Source organism: Enhydra lutris, unplaced genomic scaffold (genome assembly GCF_002288905.1).
Source record: "Enhydra lutris kenyoni isolate GAN:26980312 unplaced genomic scaffold, ASM228890v2 scaffoldscaffold30, whole genome shotgun sequence".
In the NCBI taxonomy this organism is placed as follows: Eukaryota; Metazoa; Chordata; class Mammalia; order Carnivora; family Mustelidae; genus Enhydra; species Enhydra lutris.
In genome coordinates this window covers 21164003-21181302 of record NW_019154114.1, presented here as the reverse complement: position 1 = coordinate 21181302, position 17300 = coordinate 21164003, and the positions used below count along the sequence as shown (strand labels likewise).

General features: G+C 57.1%; 1 protein-coding gene across 1 annotated transcript in view; it reads left to right on the top strand.

Annotated features, from left to right (window-relative positions):
- The first annotated feature begins 2928 nt into the window (after positions 1 to 2928).
- LOC111153075 (carbonic anhydrase 5A) overlaps positions 2929 to 17300 on the top strand; it is a 36772-nt gene continuing 22400 nt past the window's right edge. Inside the window, exons 1-5 of the mRNA XM_022511871.1 lie at positions 2929 to 2991; positions 3312 to 3404; positions 3805 to 3934; positions 7741 to 7974; positions 10608 to 10805. Of these exons, the coding sequence (XP_022367579.1) occupies positions 2929 to 2991; positions 3312 to 3404; positions 3805 to 3934; positions 7741 to 7974; positions 10608 to 10805 (718 nt within the window). The remainder of the gene's footprint in view (positions 2992 to 3311; positions 3405 to 3804; positions 3935 to 7740; positions 7975 to 10607; positions 10806 to 17300) is intronic.

The window sequence follows — 17300 nt, the reverse complement described above, 5'->3', positions numbered from 1 at the left end:
ACATCCAGGGTCGCGCAGGAGCGGCACCAAGGCCTGCAAGGGAAAGACTGCAGATGCAGTAGGAGAGGTAGCTGAGATGTGGGCCGTGCAGGCCCTTGTTGCCGAGGGACGGGTTTTGTTTTGATCCTGAAATAACGGAATGTCTTTATAAGGTTTGGGACAAGGGTGGCCCTGGTCCAGTTTGCATTTTCCAAGGTCACTCTAGCTACAGTGTTGACAAATGAACTGGGGGTGGGGAGGAAGATTGCTAAGTGGATTTGGAGGAGGCTCTGGGAGGGGTCCTGGCAAGAGATGATGAAGGCCTGAACTAGGGCGCTCACAGTGGAGACCGATGTGGAGAAGTGGACAGCGCCAAGAGGTCTCATGGGATGACGTCAACAGGACTTGACCATAAACCCACTCCTGGGGGCACGGGTAAGGGAGAGGGGCATCTGGGACGCCACCTGGGCCTGCAAATATGGAAAATCAGATGATGGAAGTACCATTCCCTGAGATGGGGAACTCGGCACCGCCAGCCACTGGCTACCACCCGTGGCTGTGGTGACGACCCTGAACAGTGTTTCTTTACACTCTGTAATTCCTCTCCTGCTCAGGACACCGTTTTCTGCTTCACACACAAGCATCTGCTGGCAAGACATCAGGTTAGGGGATGAAATGGAGTCCTGGTAATAGAGCCTATAGACAATTCAAGGGAAATGGAAAGAAGCAGCACTCGGCTCCCATCATAGCCTCATCTCCCACCAGCATGGATCCCCCCACAGCCACATATTCCGGTCCACCAGGAGATTTAAGGACCAGGAAGCCCGTCAGCAATGTGGTAGAATAGGAGGTTCCCCATCACACCCCCTCAGCGGCAAACCTTGACGAGCCATCCGTGGCTGAAGCCCTCCTGAAACAGCCCCGAGACCCAGCTCCAGCCACTTGTAACTGGTACAGAAGCAGTCCACCCAGGAACACAGAGGGAAATACACCCGCCCATGATGTGATACGCTACGTTAATGAAGTGAAAACCATATGATCATCTCAATAGAGGCAGAAAAACCATTTGACAAAATTCAACATCTTTTTTGATAAAGACTCAACACGATGAGGGTCATGTATGACAAGCCCAGAGCTGACATCAGACCCCACGGTGAGAGGTTGAAAGCTTGAACTCTGAGGCTGAAAACAAGACCAGGGGGCCCATTCCACAGAGTCCTAGAAGTCCTAGCCTGGGAAGTTAGGAAGGAAAAGAAGTGAGTCCTCCAAATCAGGAAGGAAGAAGTTAAATTGTCTCTGTTTGCAAATAACATGATCTTACACATAGACAACCCTGAAGACCCCGCCAAAAAAACTGTCCCCTTACAAACAGCATGCAAGAATCTATGTGCTAACAAAGAATGACCTGAAGAAGAAAAAAACAGTCCTGTTTACAATAGCATCAAGATGGCAAAATAGTTAAGAAAGTTTAACCAAGGACGTGAAAGATCTGTACACTGAAAACGACAGGACACCGGTGGAAGAAACTGAAGGGGACACACACAGAAATGGGAGGATATCCCGCGTTTGCGGGTCAGAAGAATGAATATTGTTAAATGGTCCATACTATCCAAAACAAGCTACAACCAACCAAAAAGCTTTTGCATGGCACACCGAAGAGACGTTCTAAAGAAGGGGAGAAAATGTTTACCTGCCACACACTTGATAATCAGTTAATACTCGGCGTAGAGAAGAAGCTCGTACAACTCAAGAGCGAATAGAGAGAGAGAGATTTTAAAATGGACAGAGGACCTGAGTGGACGTTTTTCCAAAGAAGACATACAGGTACGTGAAACATCACTGGTCATCAGGAAAATTCAAATCAAACCTCCAGTAAGTTATCATGTCCCGCCTCTTAAAACGGCTGGCATCGAAAGCACAGTTGATGACAAGCGTCATTGAAGGTGGGAGAGAAGAAGCCTCACGCACTGTTGGTGGGAATGTAGGGTCTGCAGGGCCCTCAGGAAACTAAGAACGACACTCCGAGCTCGCAGCCGCTTCTAGGTAAATGTACAAACGAGACGAAAACAGATGTCTGAATGCTGCCGTGTCCCTCTCAGCAGGAAGACATGGAAATGGGCTAAGTGTCCCCCGACCAATGGATGGATGAAGAAGCTGTGGCGTAGATAAAAAATGGAATATCCTTCAGCCACGAGAAGGAAGGACGTCCTGCCGTTTGTGACAACGTGGACAAACCCGGAGTGCCTCACGCTGAGTGAAGTATGCCAGGCAGACTGCACGGTCTCCCTTATACGTAGAATCTAGAAAAGTCAAACTCAGAGAAGCAGAGAGTAGAGCCGGTGGTTAGCGGGGCCCGGCGGGTGGGGGAATGGGGATCTTTGGGTCACAGCGTGGAGACTTCCTGTTTGAAGGTGAATGCATTCGGGGACCTGAGGTCCAGCGTGGGGACCACAGCTGACGGGGCTGCATTGTGTCTTGGAGAGTTTCTACGACCTCGGGTACTTGGCACCACAACCACGCTAACTGGGTCCGCAGCTGGAGTTGCTGATGTACCTGTGGTAACGCTTCCACGGTGTAGACGTGTATAAATTCGTCCTGGGGTTTGTCCATCGTACCTCAATAAAGCTGGAAAATGAGTATTTTTTTTTAAGAAGATTTTGAGAGATGAGGACTCTGGTTCATTGCTGCTGCATGGCTGTGACATCCTGTGCATCTGGGAAAGCCACCAGAACGTCCTGTGCCTCAGTTTCCCCCCCGCCCCCCGGGAAATGGGACACTAAGACCTCACGAAAGTCACCTGTGCGTTCTCGTGCTTTTGAGCTCTGTCGGATGTGCATCCCACTCCCGCTCACGCTCCTCTGTGTGGCTCCGGACCGGTAACCTGACCTCCGGGGCCTCAGTGTCATCCGGAAAGTGGGACAGTAGACTGTACTTTGCAGATTGTGTCGCATGTATGCCGGGGACTTGGGTGCCACTGAGAAAGCGTTAACAGCCACCGCTACCACCTGGCCCGTAGGTGCCAGTGCTGTGCCTGTGCCTAAGTCACGAGATAACCCACTGGTGTGTCTACACTTGGCCAAACCTGCTTGACCGCTTTCCCCACCTCTCCTTTTTCGTATAGTGTTTAAATACACATCACGTACACTTGGCCGCTTTGAGCATTTAAATGTACAATGCAGGGCATCAGGCACATTCCTGGTGTTCTGCCACCCCTCGCTCATTAACTCTTTCCAGAACCTTCTCATCCTCCCCAAAGGCAGGGCATCCCCTTATCAGTCACGCCCCGCCCCGGCCCCAGCCCCGCCAGCCCCTCCTCTGCTTTCGTGTCATAGATTGGCCTGTTCCGGACATTCGGCACAAACGACATTCCACAACATGTGGCCCCTCGGCCCGGCCCCTTTCACTCGGCGGAACGTGGTCAGGGCGTGAGGTCCGTTCGGGACTCGCTCTGCGGGCGCGGGGACGCTCCGCGGTTGTCGACGAGTCTGGTTTCGCTCGTGGAAGTCCGCGGCTGCTGTCCCGGACGCGCCGGCTGCGCTCACGGCGTCTGCTCCTGGGCTCTGCTCGGCCCCGCGGACGGATCGGGCTGTTTCTCTGCGGATGCCACACGGCCCCGAGTACTGTCACTGCATTCCTTTTTATGACCGAATACTTGCATGTTGAGATACCATTGTCCTTCTGATCCATTCCTCCACGGGTGAACACGTGGGTGATTTTACTTTCCGGTCGTTGTGTGCGGGCGTCTCCGCGCTTCGTCTCTCTGCGGCGCGCCCCGGGTCAGAACTGCTGGGTCTCCCGCTCCCCGCACGTCTGACTTTATGGAAGACGCCGTCCGACTCCCTGCATGATGGGCCTCGTCGTGCTGAGGGAGCGAACGCCGACTCCCGGCTCAGAGAGGCCCACGCCGAGAAGCACCCCAGCCTCCGCTCCCCCGCCTTGTGCGGCCGCCTGGGAAGTGAGTGCTCCGGCCCGGCGGTGCCCTGTCGGCGGAGGCCTGGCCGGGCAGAGCTGGGCCCTTCCCACTGAGCCCCGCCCAGAACGGACACGTGCCAGTTCGGTAACCGCTGTCTCCAGCCACCGGCCCTGGGAGCGCTGGGTCAGGCCGTAGTAGGTAACTGGGGCATCAGCTTCCGTGCACTGTTTCTATTCCAAACCAAAAATCGCCTTGCACCGGGTACGCGGTGGGAATAGGCGGCCGGCATTTCCCTGCACGGCAGGCGCACCGAGGACACACATGGGTAGGCCAGGCTCACGGGAAGAATGAGGTCACGGCCACATGCATCACCCCTGCCCCGCCACTCTCCAGCAAGGGAGAACTTAGACCATAGGCATCATTGCCCGGGCTCCAGGCCCTTCCCCTGTTGGATGGAGACCACAGTGCTTACTAAGTCAGGGCCTTTGGAACACAGGGGAAGTGCGCACGCGCGGAGCAGAATAAAAGGACCTCACTGAGTCACGGAACTGGGAAGTTTGGAAGAGAACTTCAGGATAGAGGAGTAGGAACCACTTGGCCGGAACAACGCCATGTTCTCGCTCTCACTCTCGCTCTCGCTCTCGCTCTCGCTCTCTCTCCTCCTCCAGCCTTCCCAACCCTGGGTTCAGTTTTCTCTCCATTCTTGGGCAAGATCTGAAGAAGCGTTTCCAGCAGCGGCACACAGTGTGTTTCTTACCAGTTTAACGATCATCGCGGACAGACCGTGCCTCTTACCCTATGCCTGCAGCCAAGCTCTCAGAGCTAACGCTCACTGGCCAGCAAAGCTCACCTGTAAGTTATTTTCTCTCCGGTCGGTCGAACCTGAGACACCTCGGCGACAGGGTCCGCTCGACCTTGGATGGCCATTCCAGCAGGGCCGGTGTCCCAGGGAAAAGTCAAGTGATTATCAGACGGTGTTATCAGAGGAAAGTGGCCAGGTGTCCCATGTCAGGCAGCCATACACAGCCCTTGCCCCCAGCACATGAGTCCTAGGGCTCCCAGGAGACCCAAAAGACACGCCTGGACACACATGAGCAGTGACGTCAATGTTGATGTCACTCCGGTGGTGCCGCTTTGTTCCTGGAGCCTCTTGATTCATATTTTCTGGGAGGAGAAGCTGTGTATGTTTCAGCAAAGGAGGAGGAAATGTCTCCCTTGGGCTCCCAGGCAGCCGTGATTCACTGGTTTTCATCTGACTCAGAATACAGTGTAATTATGCTGGGCAGGTGATGAATATCACAAAAGCACTTAACGTCCTTATGAAAAAGAGATTTCCACTACAAAGTGTCCCCTCGGGCTCCTCAGATCAGGGGAACAGGTTTATAAATCCATAAAATCAATAAAAGTGTGTGCCCAAAATTGTACTATAAGGAAAATCCATGGAGAACAAAAGAAGAAGGAAAGGCACATAGAAACTTCCACATATTTTCAAGATTTTTGTCCAATCAGGGTTTCTCCCATTTCCTCTTTTTTTTTCTCCAACTGGAATAGAATTTCTTTATGGACAGTGTCTGTGTCATTTGGGGAAGCTTAAAGTACTCTGGAGAGCATTCGGGTGCATTTAGGGATGGATTTGAATTTCTGTCCTGGAAGAATAAAGCTCCGTTTGGTGAGAGCCGTGCCAAGAAACCCGAGCGGTCTCACAGAGCAGCACGCTCCGTGCTTTGATCACACACTCAGTTCAGCTAAAAGCTCCTGGCGTGCCCTTGAACTCAAGTGTGTTTACGGATAAATCAGACCCGTGCATTGGGTATGACAGTGTTTGCTCTATGAAACATGTACAATAGACAATACCACCCATGAGAGAGGAAATAAAGATAGAAATCCCTGTGTTTTCCTCCTCTACCTTGAAGGACAGTCTGAAATTGGCTCATGGACTGGAAGGCTTAACAAATCCAAAAATCCAATGGGGCAGGGTGGGGGGGGGTTGGTTTGCAGGCTGGAAACTTGGGGAGACCTGCAGAGCCCAAAGGCAGAGTGCTGGCAGAACTCTCTCCTGCTCAGGGGAAGTCTGTCTTTGTTCCAGGCTGGCCTTCGACTGATTTGGTGAGGCCCACCCACACAGGGAGGAGAATCTGCTTTACTGACAGTTCACTGATTGAGGCATTAATCACGTCCCAAAAAACATCTCCACTGAAACAACCAGAATAAATTTCAACCAAACACCTCGGCATGTCTCTGTGCGACAAATTTTTAGTTCCAGCTGATAATTACAGGTCATATGGAGTCCCCTGACTGTTCATGAGCAAAGGAGATACTAAGGAATTAGAAGCTGTAGGCTTGGATAAACATGAGGCTTTTTGGCTCAAAATACAAGGAGAGTGGGCAAGAATAGTACGTGGTACCCTGTCTCAAGAGAGTACGTTGGCACAGTGTCGCCCATTCCAGTGCCTTTATCCATTGACCCCTAGATGTCAGACCTGGGAATCCCCTTCGAAGATGTTCAGTGCGGTGTTAATTATAGACCAAAAATAGTTTCTCTGTAAGGGGAGTGATTTGATAAATTATGGTATATCTTCTAATGGAATATTCTATAGTTAAAAAACAGCAAAAAACACTGACATAGGGCGCCTGGGGTTCAGTGGGTTGAGCATCTGCCTTCGGCTCAGGTCATGATCCTGGGGTCCTGGGATCGAGCCCCCTCGGCGGGATCCTTGCTCAGCAGGGAGCCTGCTGCTCCCTCTCCCTCTGCTGCTCCCTCCGCTTGTGCTCTCTCTCTCTCTCTCTGTCAAATAAATAAATAAAATCTTTTTAAAAACTGATACAAAAACGTATTCATGATAATTATTGACTATATACCTATCCATGTATACTCTTTAGGTAGGATATGATTATCTCCTGTATTAAAAACACAGAGATATATATGTAGGATTATTTGTCATGGAAATTTCCAGAAAGTGCCAGAAGAAACTGCTACCAGCGTTCACGCTGAGAAAGAGACTCAATTTTCACCCTGGACTGGCTTCAGATATTTTCCATCATACGCCCATAAATGGCTTTTTAATGTCCTTCATTGGCAGAGACTCCAGCGTGTGCCCTACTAGTGGCAAATGATGGTCGAGTCAGCTATGAGGGGCGCGCAGGACAGCCGGGCCCAGCAACATCCTCTAAATAAAGCAGAGCTCTGCCGTGTGGCTGCAGGGGGGGCGGGGAGACCCCAGAACCACGGGGACGGGCGGCGGGGCAGTCTACCCACGGCAGGCAGAGAAGACGGCAGAGCAGCTGAGGGCAGCCAAGGACACGCCGTTGAGAGTGTGGGGGGTCTGCAGGGAGCCGCGGACGGGCTCACCCTTGTCAGGAAGCTGCGTTCACCCCGGGCTCAGCCAGGGCTTGGAGCACGGGGCTCGGGGCACAGTGACAGAAATGCTGTATCCTAAGTGGTTCCCTGGCATCGGGGCCTTGAACCCTGACGACATCACAGCGGGGCCTTACAGACGAGGAGCCTGAGACAAGTCAATGAACGAATGAACGAAGCCACCCCAGAGTGGGCCCCCAAGAACAGGCACTCCGCTCTCTCCTATGTGCCTCTCACCTTCTTCCTGGTGCTGGCACTGAGCTCCCCACACTGTTCTCCTAAACCCCTGGCACGCTCTGCTGTTTACCAGATCAAAGCTCAGTGAGATCGGGGGCTGGCCACGGCGAAGGCCGCTTGTCCCAGAGCACCCACCCCTGAGCCGCACCGAACGTCACCCAGGATGCTGGGGCAAGCGTGGGTTGAAATTTAACCATCCGGGTTGGGGGGTTGGGTGAGTTTCTACACAAAGGGGTGGGCTGACCCCATCGCACAGTCATCCTGATCCGAGTGAGACCGGAGAGTAGGAGAATCACCTGTTTTTACTGGGGTCCGTGGGGAAGCAGACCCAGTATGCTAGGGACCCTGGTGCTGGGCAGGAGCCTTCGGAACGCCTCTGGTTTCTCGGTCTCGGTCACGCAGCTGTGGGGGGCCCCCCGCTGTCATCCGCGCAGGGCAGAGCGATGCCACTCCCAGGGTCCCTGCGCACAGAGGAACCGGAGCGACGCTTGTAAGTAGATCCTGGGGTTTCCCTGGGTGCGGCCTGACGTTTGGCTGATGCTATGGTGTCTTCCAGAATGGGAGGCAGTCGGACCAGACGCTTGGGTTCAGGTTCGCACTCTCCTCTCCTGTGGGCGACCTTGGGCAGTTCCCTTCACCGCAGCTCCATGGGGCCATCAGGAGGGTGAGAGTCTCAGAAGAAGACAGGTAGGAAGCGCCCCCCAAACTGAGCTGTTGTTAGGAACACCCAGCCCTACCCCCACTCCAAAATCCATCTGGCAGAGACCGTTTTGGGCAACAACACCGTAAACAGATCATGGAACCGGCTCTGTCCACAGTCAGCTTCCGTTGGCCGCACCCTGGAGGCACCCGTCCTTAACGCCCTGGGACCCTGGACTCATGCTTCTCCCTTTCTGGGTCTCAGATGTACCCCCCATAAAAAAAAAAAAAAAAAAAAAAAGCTAGCTGTAAGATCACTGCCGAAGGTCACTTCTGAAATACCAGCACTTTCCGGGTTGGACGGTTGGAAGAGTGTGGGCTTCGGAGCCAGAAGCTCCCGAGTGTGGGCACTCGGGACAAGTGACTGGCAGAGGTGAGAGTGGGGACAGAGGCTTCGCTGAGCCCCAGTCTCCACGCCTGTGAGAGGGGCAGACTAAGCGTCGCACGGGGTCACGTGAAGACGGCACAACAGGTGTCGAAAGCCTGCCACGCACCAGGCTCTCAGTGAACATGACGGAGACTTACTCAGAGCGGGTCCCCGGACGGGCAGTGGTGTCACCCCCTGGGAACTTGCTGGAAATGAAAAACCCGGTGCCCCGCCCTAGACCCACCTGTAAATTTCAAACGGTACAGGAAGGCCCTCCCACCTGCGCCCCCTCCAACCCCAATTCCCAGAGGCCACTGCTCTGTCTCCTTGAGAGCTCAGCCTTCTGGTGCCTTCCTCCGTGCTACTAGAACGGGTCTGCACGTTCACAAGACTTCTCAAAAAAACAAAAAGTGACCCCTCTGTGCATGTTGGTCAGCCCCTTGGCTCCCTCCAGTCTCCTCCGGCGACATCTGCACCCAGCCCCACTCTACTACGTGGTTCGACCGGGAAGGGCATCAGGCCACCTAGACCGGAATCCCGGCTGTGTACCCCTCAGCAAGCCTCTTAACCTCTCTGAGTCCCGGTCGCATCGCCTGTAAGAGGTGGAGCATCCCAGCACTTCTCTCATGGAGCTGTTGGATGCAGACCTGAGGTCGGGCATGCGGAGGCTCAGTACCACGCCAGGCACCTTGCCGAAGCTGGCCCCGTGCTACCCTGTTGGGGGACCTTAGGTGGTACCAATTTTTAACTACTACCAACCACATTCTCACATGTCCTCACACACGCGTGTAGGACTCAGTGACGTTCCGTCTAAGTCTGCCCACGCCCTGGCCTCCGGGCTACTTCCAGGCGCCCGAGGTTTTACTCCAGAGTCCACGATGCGCGGAGTACATCCTGCCAAACGGAGACGGGGCTTCCTCGGTCACTGACGCTTCCGGTCTAGTGTTTTGTGTACTGGAGTTTGCAGCACATTTCCCTGGGGGACAAAAAACAAGTTTGTTCCCAAACACAGTGGCCCCCCCTTCTCCACAGGGATCCGCTCCGGGCCCCTCAGCAGGTGCGCGAAAGCACAGACGGCGTCGAACGTTACAGACACTGTTCTCTCCTAAACACACACGGCAAGTTCAAGCCGACACACTTTGAGACAAACAACACGACTTCTAACAGCCGAACAGCTGTCACGTGGGCTTGTAGTGAAACCACGGGCAGCGGGTTCTCTCTTCCGGCGGGGACGGGAGATGATCCTGCACACGCGAGGCCGGAGGACACAGGGTCGATGATGTAGGCACCGTGCAGGGCACTGGGCTCTCAGGGCCCAACAGTGACCGACCATGGGGCAGAGGGAGAACCGTCGGCTTCCTCCCAACCAGGCGCCTCTGTCGGTCTCCAGAGAGACGCGGGCCACGTCCATGACGTCCAGCCGCCGGCGAAGTCTGCGTGCAGCCCAGCTCCGCACCGGCCTCCCTGTCGCAGGGACGGAGGCTGGGGAGGTTCTTGGGGTTGTACCGTGAACATGACGCAGTCACGACCTGTGCCGGCTCAGGGGTCTTTGGGGAGAGAACCAACCATGGACGACCCAGGCTGCTGGTGCGACACTGAGTTACAGCGGGAGGCAGCTGGGACAAAGGTCTAGGCTGTCGTCCTCCATGTGTCCGTGGTGAGCAGGAGAAGGCTGGCGGAGAGTAGGCTGTGTCTCCAGGGCCTGGTGAGCCCCAGTTCCTGGGCCCCGAGGTGGCCCGCACGGCAGATGGCCATGGCTCTGCTCGGTGGGCGGGCACGGACTTGTGACCACACTGTGACCATGACCATGAGTCAAAACCAGATCGGCATAGCACCAGGAAGTCAGTGCCGACGGATGGTCGGAGTGGAGACGGACTGCGGGCACCGCACGCGTGGGCAGACCTGTTGGGTGGCCCAGTGGCCCCTGGGCTCCATGTCGGTCCAGTTCCAGAGGGCTCTCTCCCCTAGGGGCTCATCTGCAAGGGTCACTGCCTCCCCTGTGGGGTTAATAATTCCAAGGTCTCAGCAAGGCCTCCCCTTCCTTCTCTCTGCCCCAGGGCACCCCCTCTGGAAGGGCCCGGCCTCTGTGCCCAGAGGCACCCGGCAGTCCCCTGTCAACATCCGCTGGAGGGACAGCGTTTACGACCCACAGCTGCAGCCCCTCAGGGTTTCGTACGCTGCGGCCAGCTGCCTGCACGTCTGGAACACCGGCTACTTCTTCCAGGTGGAATTCGACGACTCGGCCGAGGAATCAGGTGAGCCCAGGGCCAGGGGATGAGGTGGGGTGGGAGGACCTTCCTCTTCTCCTGTCCCAGCCCGAGAACGGGACTATGCTGGGTGGGGAAGGGGCCCAGGGCTTTGCTTCTGCACAGTGTTTGGGGGGCAAGGAGCAGAGGTGTCTCAGCGTTGCCAGATGGGGAGATGGTGCTCAGGGTCAGGATTAGGATGCCCACCCCTGACGTTCGCCGGACATTCCAGGGGCCGGTCAGGAAGAAAGGAGAGGTCCGTAGAGATGTAGTACATGGCACATCACAGCAAGAACGAAGCAGGTCCGGGCGGAGGAGAGAGGGAGGCGGCCATGGAGCCTAAAGGCAGAGGTAGAAGAAAATTGTGCCGACGACGGGGCAAGCCATCCAGAGCCTGGTACCCTCACTGGTTTTTGTCTCATGGACGCCCAGCTGCTGGGGGGGCGGGGGAGGGGATGGCGGGGAGGAGCGCAGGGTACTGTAGCAGGGGAGGGTTGGGGCAGGCAGACAGGAAGGCCATGAGGGCGGCCCCAAGAGCCTCCGACCCCGTGCGGATCTCAGCACCCTGCCAAAGGCTTCGTGTGGACCCTGCCCTCACAGGCTCCCCAGCATGCTCACCGGGTATGGGACAGGGGCTCTGTCGGGGCTGGGAAGGCATCTGTATCCAGGCTGCTGCTGGATTGCGTCTGGGGTTCCCTCAGCACATGCTGATACCCCGTGAGCCCTGCATAGGGCGAGCGTCTGTCCTCCTCTTGGGAGCGGGGATCGGTGTCCACAACACACAATGGCAGAGGCATCCTCCATGACCCGCCCCTGACGAAAACCTTAGGCACCGAGGGTCTTCTGGGCATCCCCAGAGGGCATTACTTCACACGTGACATCACAGCTCGTTGCTGGGCGGGGGGCGGTCTACATGTCCCTCATGACTCCACAGAGGCGCCCCGGGGGGGCCCGAGTTCCCTCCACGACTAGCTTGTGTCATTTCCCCGTGATTACCCCAGCCCCGCGGGCGGCTGTGTGCGGCGTCTTGGGAGTGCTTCCAGGGAGCCTCCACACCTGGGGACCCCCAAACCCCACTCAGTCCCAGGTCCTTTCCGGGCCAGCCCTCCGCCCATCCCCTCCTGCAAGCCCTGTCATCGGACTCTGGGACCCGCTGCCCCGAGAGGACGCGAGCCCTGCGAGGGCAGGACGATGTTTCACAGCGAGCGTTGCGGGCACTCAGCCAGCTGATGGGTGAACACCAAGCGAGGAGTTAACAAAGCAAACGAGCCCCCAGTTCTTCCCCTGGGGCTGGAGAACAGGGCGCCCACCTCCACGGCTGTGGGGGACAAGTGAGACCACCGCGGGGAAGCACTCAGCCTCACACAGCATTGCAAGGACCAGTTCCCAAGGTGGGCTGCCGCCACCTGCTCTGGCTGCTTCCTCCGTGGTCCGCAGCAGGACAGTGGAGCCGATGCGGCGTCTCCGAACGGCCCCAGGGCGGTCAGTGTGCCTCCACCGTCAGGGGCAGGTCTGCCCCGCCCTGTGTCCTGGCTCTGTCGCCACACCTGGGCTTAGACGCCTCGAGATTCTGGGTCACCCATCCCGGGAAACGCCTGAGCCTGTACAGTGCCCACATGGGGCCCCCGGAACCACGGGCAGGCCGCACACCAGCCTTGCCGGGGAGGGGCTGGACGACGGGTGGAGGCCCGGCCGGATGCACAGGAACGGCCTGGGCCGGGCCCTGCGAGGCGCTTCTCAGACAGCGAGGCCCACCTTTCCAGGTGACTCTCTTCTGCTCCCCCAGGCAAGAAGTGAGCGGCTGCCTATGTGCCCAGAGCTGCTCGCAGGGACCCCCGTGACGCTTCCTGCACGGCACGGCGCTTGCTGAGCGCCAGGGACCAGAACGCCAGCGCCGGCCGACGCTTGCACGGAAGCACTTCTGGAAGGACGAGACAGGCTGAAGGAGAAGGGGGCGGGCTGCATGCCGGGATCCTGGCGAGCACGGCAGCCGGCCGGGGCACGAACCTGTCTGCTCCGTGTGCCGGCTTGTCTTCCGGCCCGTGTCGGTCTCTGCCAAGCTCAAATTCCCAAGGAGCAAACTAAAATCAGATTTTCAGGTTTCATGAGCTTTGGATCATTTTTTTTACATTTTTATGCAGCAACTTTAAAAGACTGAATGAAGAATCCCAGGTCCTGGGGCGGCCTGGGCGGCTCGGCCTGCGGCGCGTCTGGCTCCTGATTCCAGCCCAGGTCCTGATCTCAGGCTCCGGAGCTCGAGCTGCCTGCTCCGGGCTCTCTGGCTCCGCGCTCAGCGGCAAGTCCGCTGGGGGTTCTCTCGCCCTCTGCCCCTCCCCCACCAAGCTCTCTCAAAAAAAAAAAAAAAAAAGAATAGTAATAGTTCCTGAACTTTTATTTTTTTTAAAGATTTTATTTATTTATTTGACAGAGAGAGACCACAAGTAGGCAGAGAGGAAGGGGGGAGCAGGCTCCCCACTGAGCAGAGAGCCCGATGCGGGGCTCAATCCCAGGACCCTGAGACCATGACCTGAGCCAAAGGCAGAGGCTTAACCCACTGAGCCACCCAGGTGCCCCGTTCCTGAACTTTCATTGTGTGGTTAATAGTCATGGGAATATACTGACTTAGAGAAAAACGGATGCGGTTGGGGACGAGTTACTACAGAACTCACGCTCCTCTCCTGGGATTATTACACGCAGTTATGGGTCTTTCTGATACCTGTAGAGCAAATTTATTTTCCTTTAAGTCGCAAAATAGAAAAGCTGTGAAGGCTTGGACTTCTGCGTGTGCTAAGAGACATTGGACAGAGTCGCTCACACTCCCAGGGGAAGGGCCTGGTGGCTGAGCGTGGCATTCACCCCGCCCTCAGTCAGGGGAGCCCCTGGAATGCTGACCTACGTGCCCAAGACCCAGGGCGCCGGGACGCTCAGGGAAGTGGGGGTCCCCACGGACATCACGATGCCGTTGCTGGAAGGAGGAAGGCTTGCCTCCATCCCGTGAATGACAGTGTGGCCCCAGACAGACACCCCAGTGGAGAGGCTCAGTGTCCTCGCTGTCCTCAAGGGGTGACAGAGGCTGAGGGCAGGGCGGCATGTGAAGGGTCAGGTGCAAGCCGGGTTCCTGCGCATGGAAAGCTCGAGTCCCATCACCACGTCCGCCCTTCGCAGGCCCCTTCTCCTTGCCTGTGCTTTGCTCGCACCGACTTGAGCTCTCCTTCCCACGACTGTGTGAGGTGGCTATTTGCTCCCATTTCACAGATTAAGAAAAATGAGGCTCAGAGATTTTCATGGCCAAAGGCCACCGAGCCCTCGCGACGGGATGCTCTGTCCTCCAAAGAAGGCAATTTGAGGAGCATGAGCCTCTGTGGGAAAATCTGTACCCAGCATCCACAGAGACCAGGCATGAAGGCATAGGTGCTGACCCCGCATGAAGGAAGGAGAGCTTTAGCACCTGGCGAGAAGGTTCTGGGCTCCTGGTCAGGTCCCCAGAGAGCCAGCAGCCAGCTCAGGGTCCCAGCCAAGTCCATATCCAGTGAGTGCACCCCAACAGGAGGGCCAGTAGACAGCGGGTCGGCCTGGGACTGCCATCCCTCAGCCAGCAACCAGCAGCCCACACCCGACTCTTGGGATGGGAGGGGCGGGACGCATGTGCTGGTCAAGGGTGAATTTGTTGCTCTGATGTTGTAATGGCATCTCACAGCATGTGTGTCTTGGACTCTGGACGTTCCTGTGTCCTTTGGGAGATCGGGGTCAGATATGAGGCTGGCAAAGGACACTATTACAGATCATAATTATCCCTAAAATCACAAATCCAAGCCTCCCCTGGGTTAAGAGTTTCCCCCTCTCGAATTTTCACACGGAGCATCGCTCATCGACTTGGGCATGGCCTGTCCGCACAGCCACCTCTGCTTCAGGGACCCGTCCAGGGGCGGGCGTGCCACTCCAGTCAGACCACTGAGCGCCAGAATTCTCCCGGGAGATGTTGGAAGAGAATCCCTTCCTGCCGGGGTTGTGCCACGCTCAGCTGCACACCGGGGCCCCTGGTCTTCAGAGAGAGCAAAGCCAAGAGGTGGAGAAAAGCCCAAACCACCGTTGGAGCCTCTCAAGGCAGCTGTGCCTCAGGCGGACCAGCCCGCGCACCAATAAATCTCTCCTTTTTGCTTAGGTCAGTTTGATGAATGCTTCTGGCCCTTGTTTCTAGCAGCCCTGGTCCAGAAGGCCAAAAAAAGTGGCTGCGTGGAGAGAGAGGAAATGGGAAGGATACGCATGTCGGGGACCGGCAGCCTCGCCCTGTGCCGTCTGCCCCAGCGCGAGGCAGTGGCAGCTCTGCGAGGCCCGAGGTAGACGGAGCCCAGAGGGGGCAGAGCCTGGTGCTCGGAAACTCCAGGTCCGTCCTCCCACGTGGGACTGGCCCTTCAAACTGGCTCTGCACACACTGGTCGATGTTCGGCCACTGGCCTTCCAGGACTTGGGGGAGCAACCGGAAACCCTTGGAAGCGTTTGCCCCTTTCCCTGGCGTAAATACTCCCACTCGGCCGGCTTCGAGCTCCCAGCACCGTTGGGTTCCGAGGGTGGCATCCTCTGAACAGGGCACGACTTCTTTTGGGGTTGCAGAAACTCCACTCAGGCTGGCGGGAGCAAAGAAGAGGGACATTCACGGGCTCAGATCCTGAGAAGTCCTGGGTGTGTCTGGGTCGGGTGGCAGGATCGGGGGACGGGAGGAACCCTGAAGGAATGAAGGAACAGAACGGAAGTCGGGAATCTCCCTGTGGGCTCTGCTTCCCCCCGGTGGGGTCCTCCCAGGCTGGGGATGCCCAAAGGGGAGCCAAGATGGCGCCCGGACTCCCGCTGCTCTGGTTCCACTCCCACCAGAGTGGCTGAGACAGACCGGGCCTCTGCCCCCACAGCTGTGTGGCTCGGGCTCCAGGGCTGATCCTCAAAGCCCAGCGTGGCTGCTGAAGCCATCACGGCGAGTGAGGACGAGCCCGCCCAGGAGCCAGGTGCTGTGCTCAGAAGTGGGGGATCGGGGTGGGGAGGCGCACTCCGTGCTCTCGCCACTGGGCCTGACGTGCTGCTGCCGACCCCGAGCGGACCGCGGCCTACCCCGGACTTGGGGGCTTTCAGAGCCCACGACTTCTGGGCCTGATGCAGCCACGCCTGTGTGGTGACCTGGCCCTGACCCCCGCTTTTTGGCTTCTCCACCACCTTCTCAATCTGGTTCAAAGGGACCCACCCCCCCGCCCCGCCCAGCCACAGACCGAAAGAATTATCTGGGTGTCTCTCCCTGGCCATATAAATTACTAGATAATTCCCCCTGTGGCTCACGTCCACCCAGGCCAATCTGGTTTTACTTTACTTGTCATTCTCCCAAAAGCCCAGTTTCCTCTTTCCTTCTCCTACACGACTTCCCAGGCCCCACACCCCTGTCCCAAGCTCGATTCCCAGCCCCCCACCACTTTTTTTTTTTTAGATTATTTATTTATTTATTTATTTGACAGACAGAGATCACAAGTAGGCAGAGAGGCAGGCGGTGGTGGGGGGAGCAGGCTCCCCGCTGAGCAGAGAGCCCGACGTGGGGCTCGATCCCAGCACCCTGGGATCATGACCTGAGCCGAAGGCAGAGGCTTTAACCCACTGAGCCACCCAGGCGCCCCAGCCCCCCACCACTTCTACACCTTCTGTCTTCGCTCACCTTCACTGGAAATTGGGGACTGCCAGGAGCAAAGAAAATTTAAAAAGCACCTGAACAATGGAACACGCCAGAACACATTGGCAGTAAGAAGCTGAGAATCAGGAGATGCGCCCATAACCCCCCAAGCCCCCCAAACCCCTGGACTGACGCAAGGAAGCGCCTAGGGAACGGGGAAGGTACAAGGTGGAGAATTAACACTGCAGAGTCCGGGATCACTCGGGCTGGGTCCCTCCGACAGGTACTGCCAGAAACCCAGAGCCAAACACAACCAGGAGGCCGAGACATTTTCTGTCGGCGTGGAACGTTCCAGCACTGTCTCCAGCGGGCGAGGGATACGAGTGCTTGGAGATTAGCGGCCAGGCCAGCGCTGATGAAGAACAGAGGCAGAGACAGCGGGGCCTTCCAAGGAACGAGAGAGAGAGAGAGAGAGAGAGAGAGAGGCGCTGAGGGCCAGGGAGGAGGGGGCTGGAGCAGGGGCCGCAGGACTGGGAGAGCTTCCCAGAAGGGGAGGGAGCGAGGGGGGAACCCGGGAAAGGCAGCATCCACTGTCGGACACCCCTCCCCACGCACACAGTGCCTGACCTGGGGAGCCCCCTTGCCCCAGCCCCGTAGGGCAACCCCTCCCATCAGGCGTGACAGCGTCCACCCGGCCGGCCCGCCTGGCACTCAGCAGGGGGGTCCACTTGAGGAGACACGTGTTCTGTGACCCGGATCCCGCCCTGGCGCTGGTCGCCACAGTCACCCCCACTGCACAGGGTTGGCCAACCACATGCTGAGCTGGGTGCGAGTTTTAACTCATTCCATCCTCGCAAGTA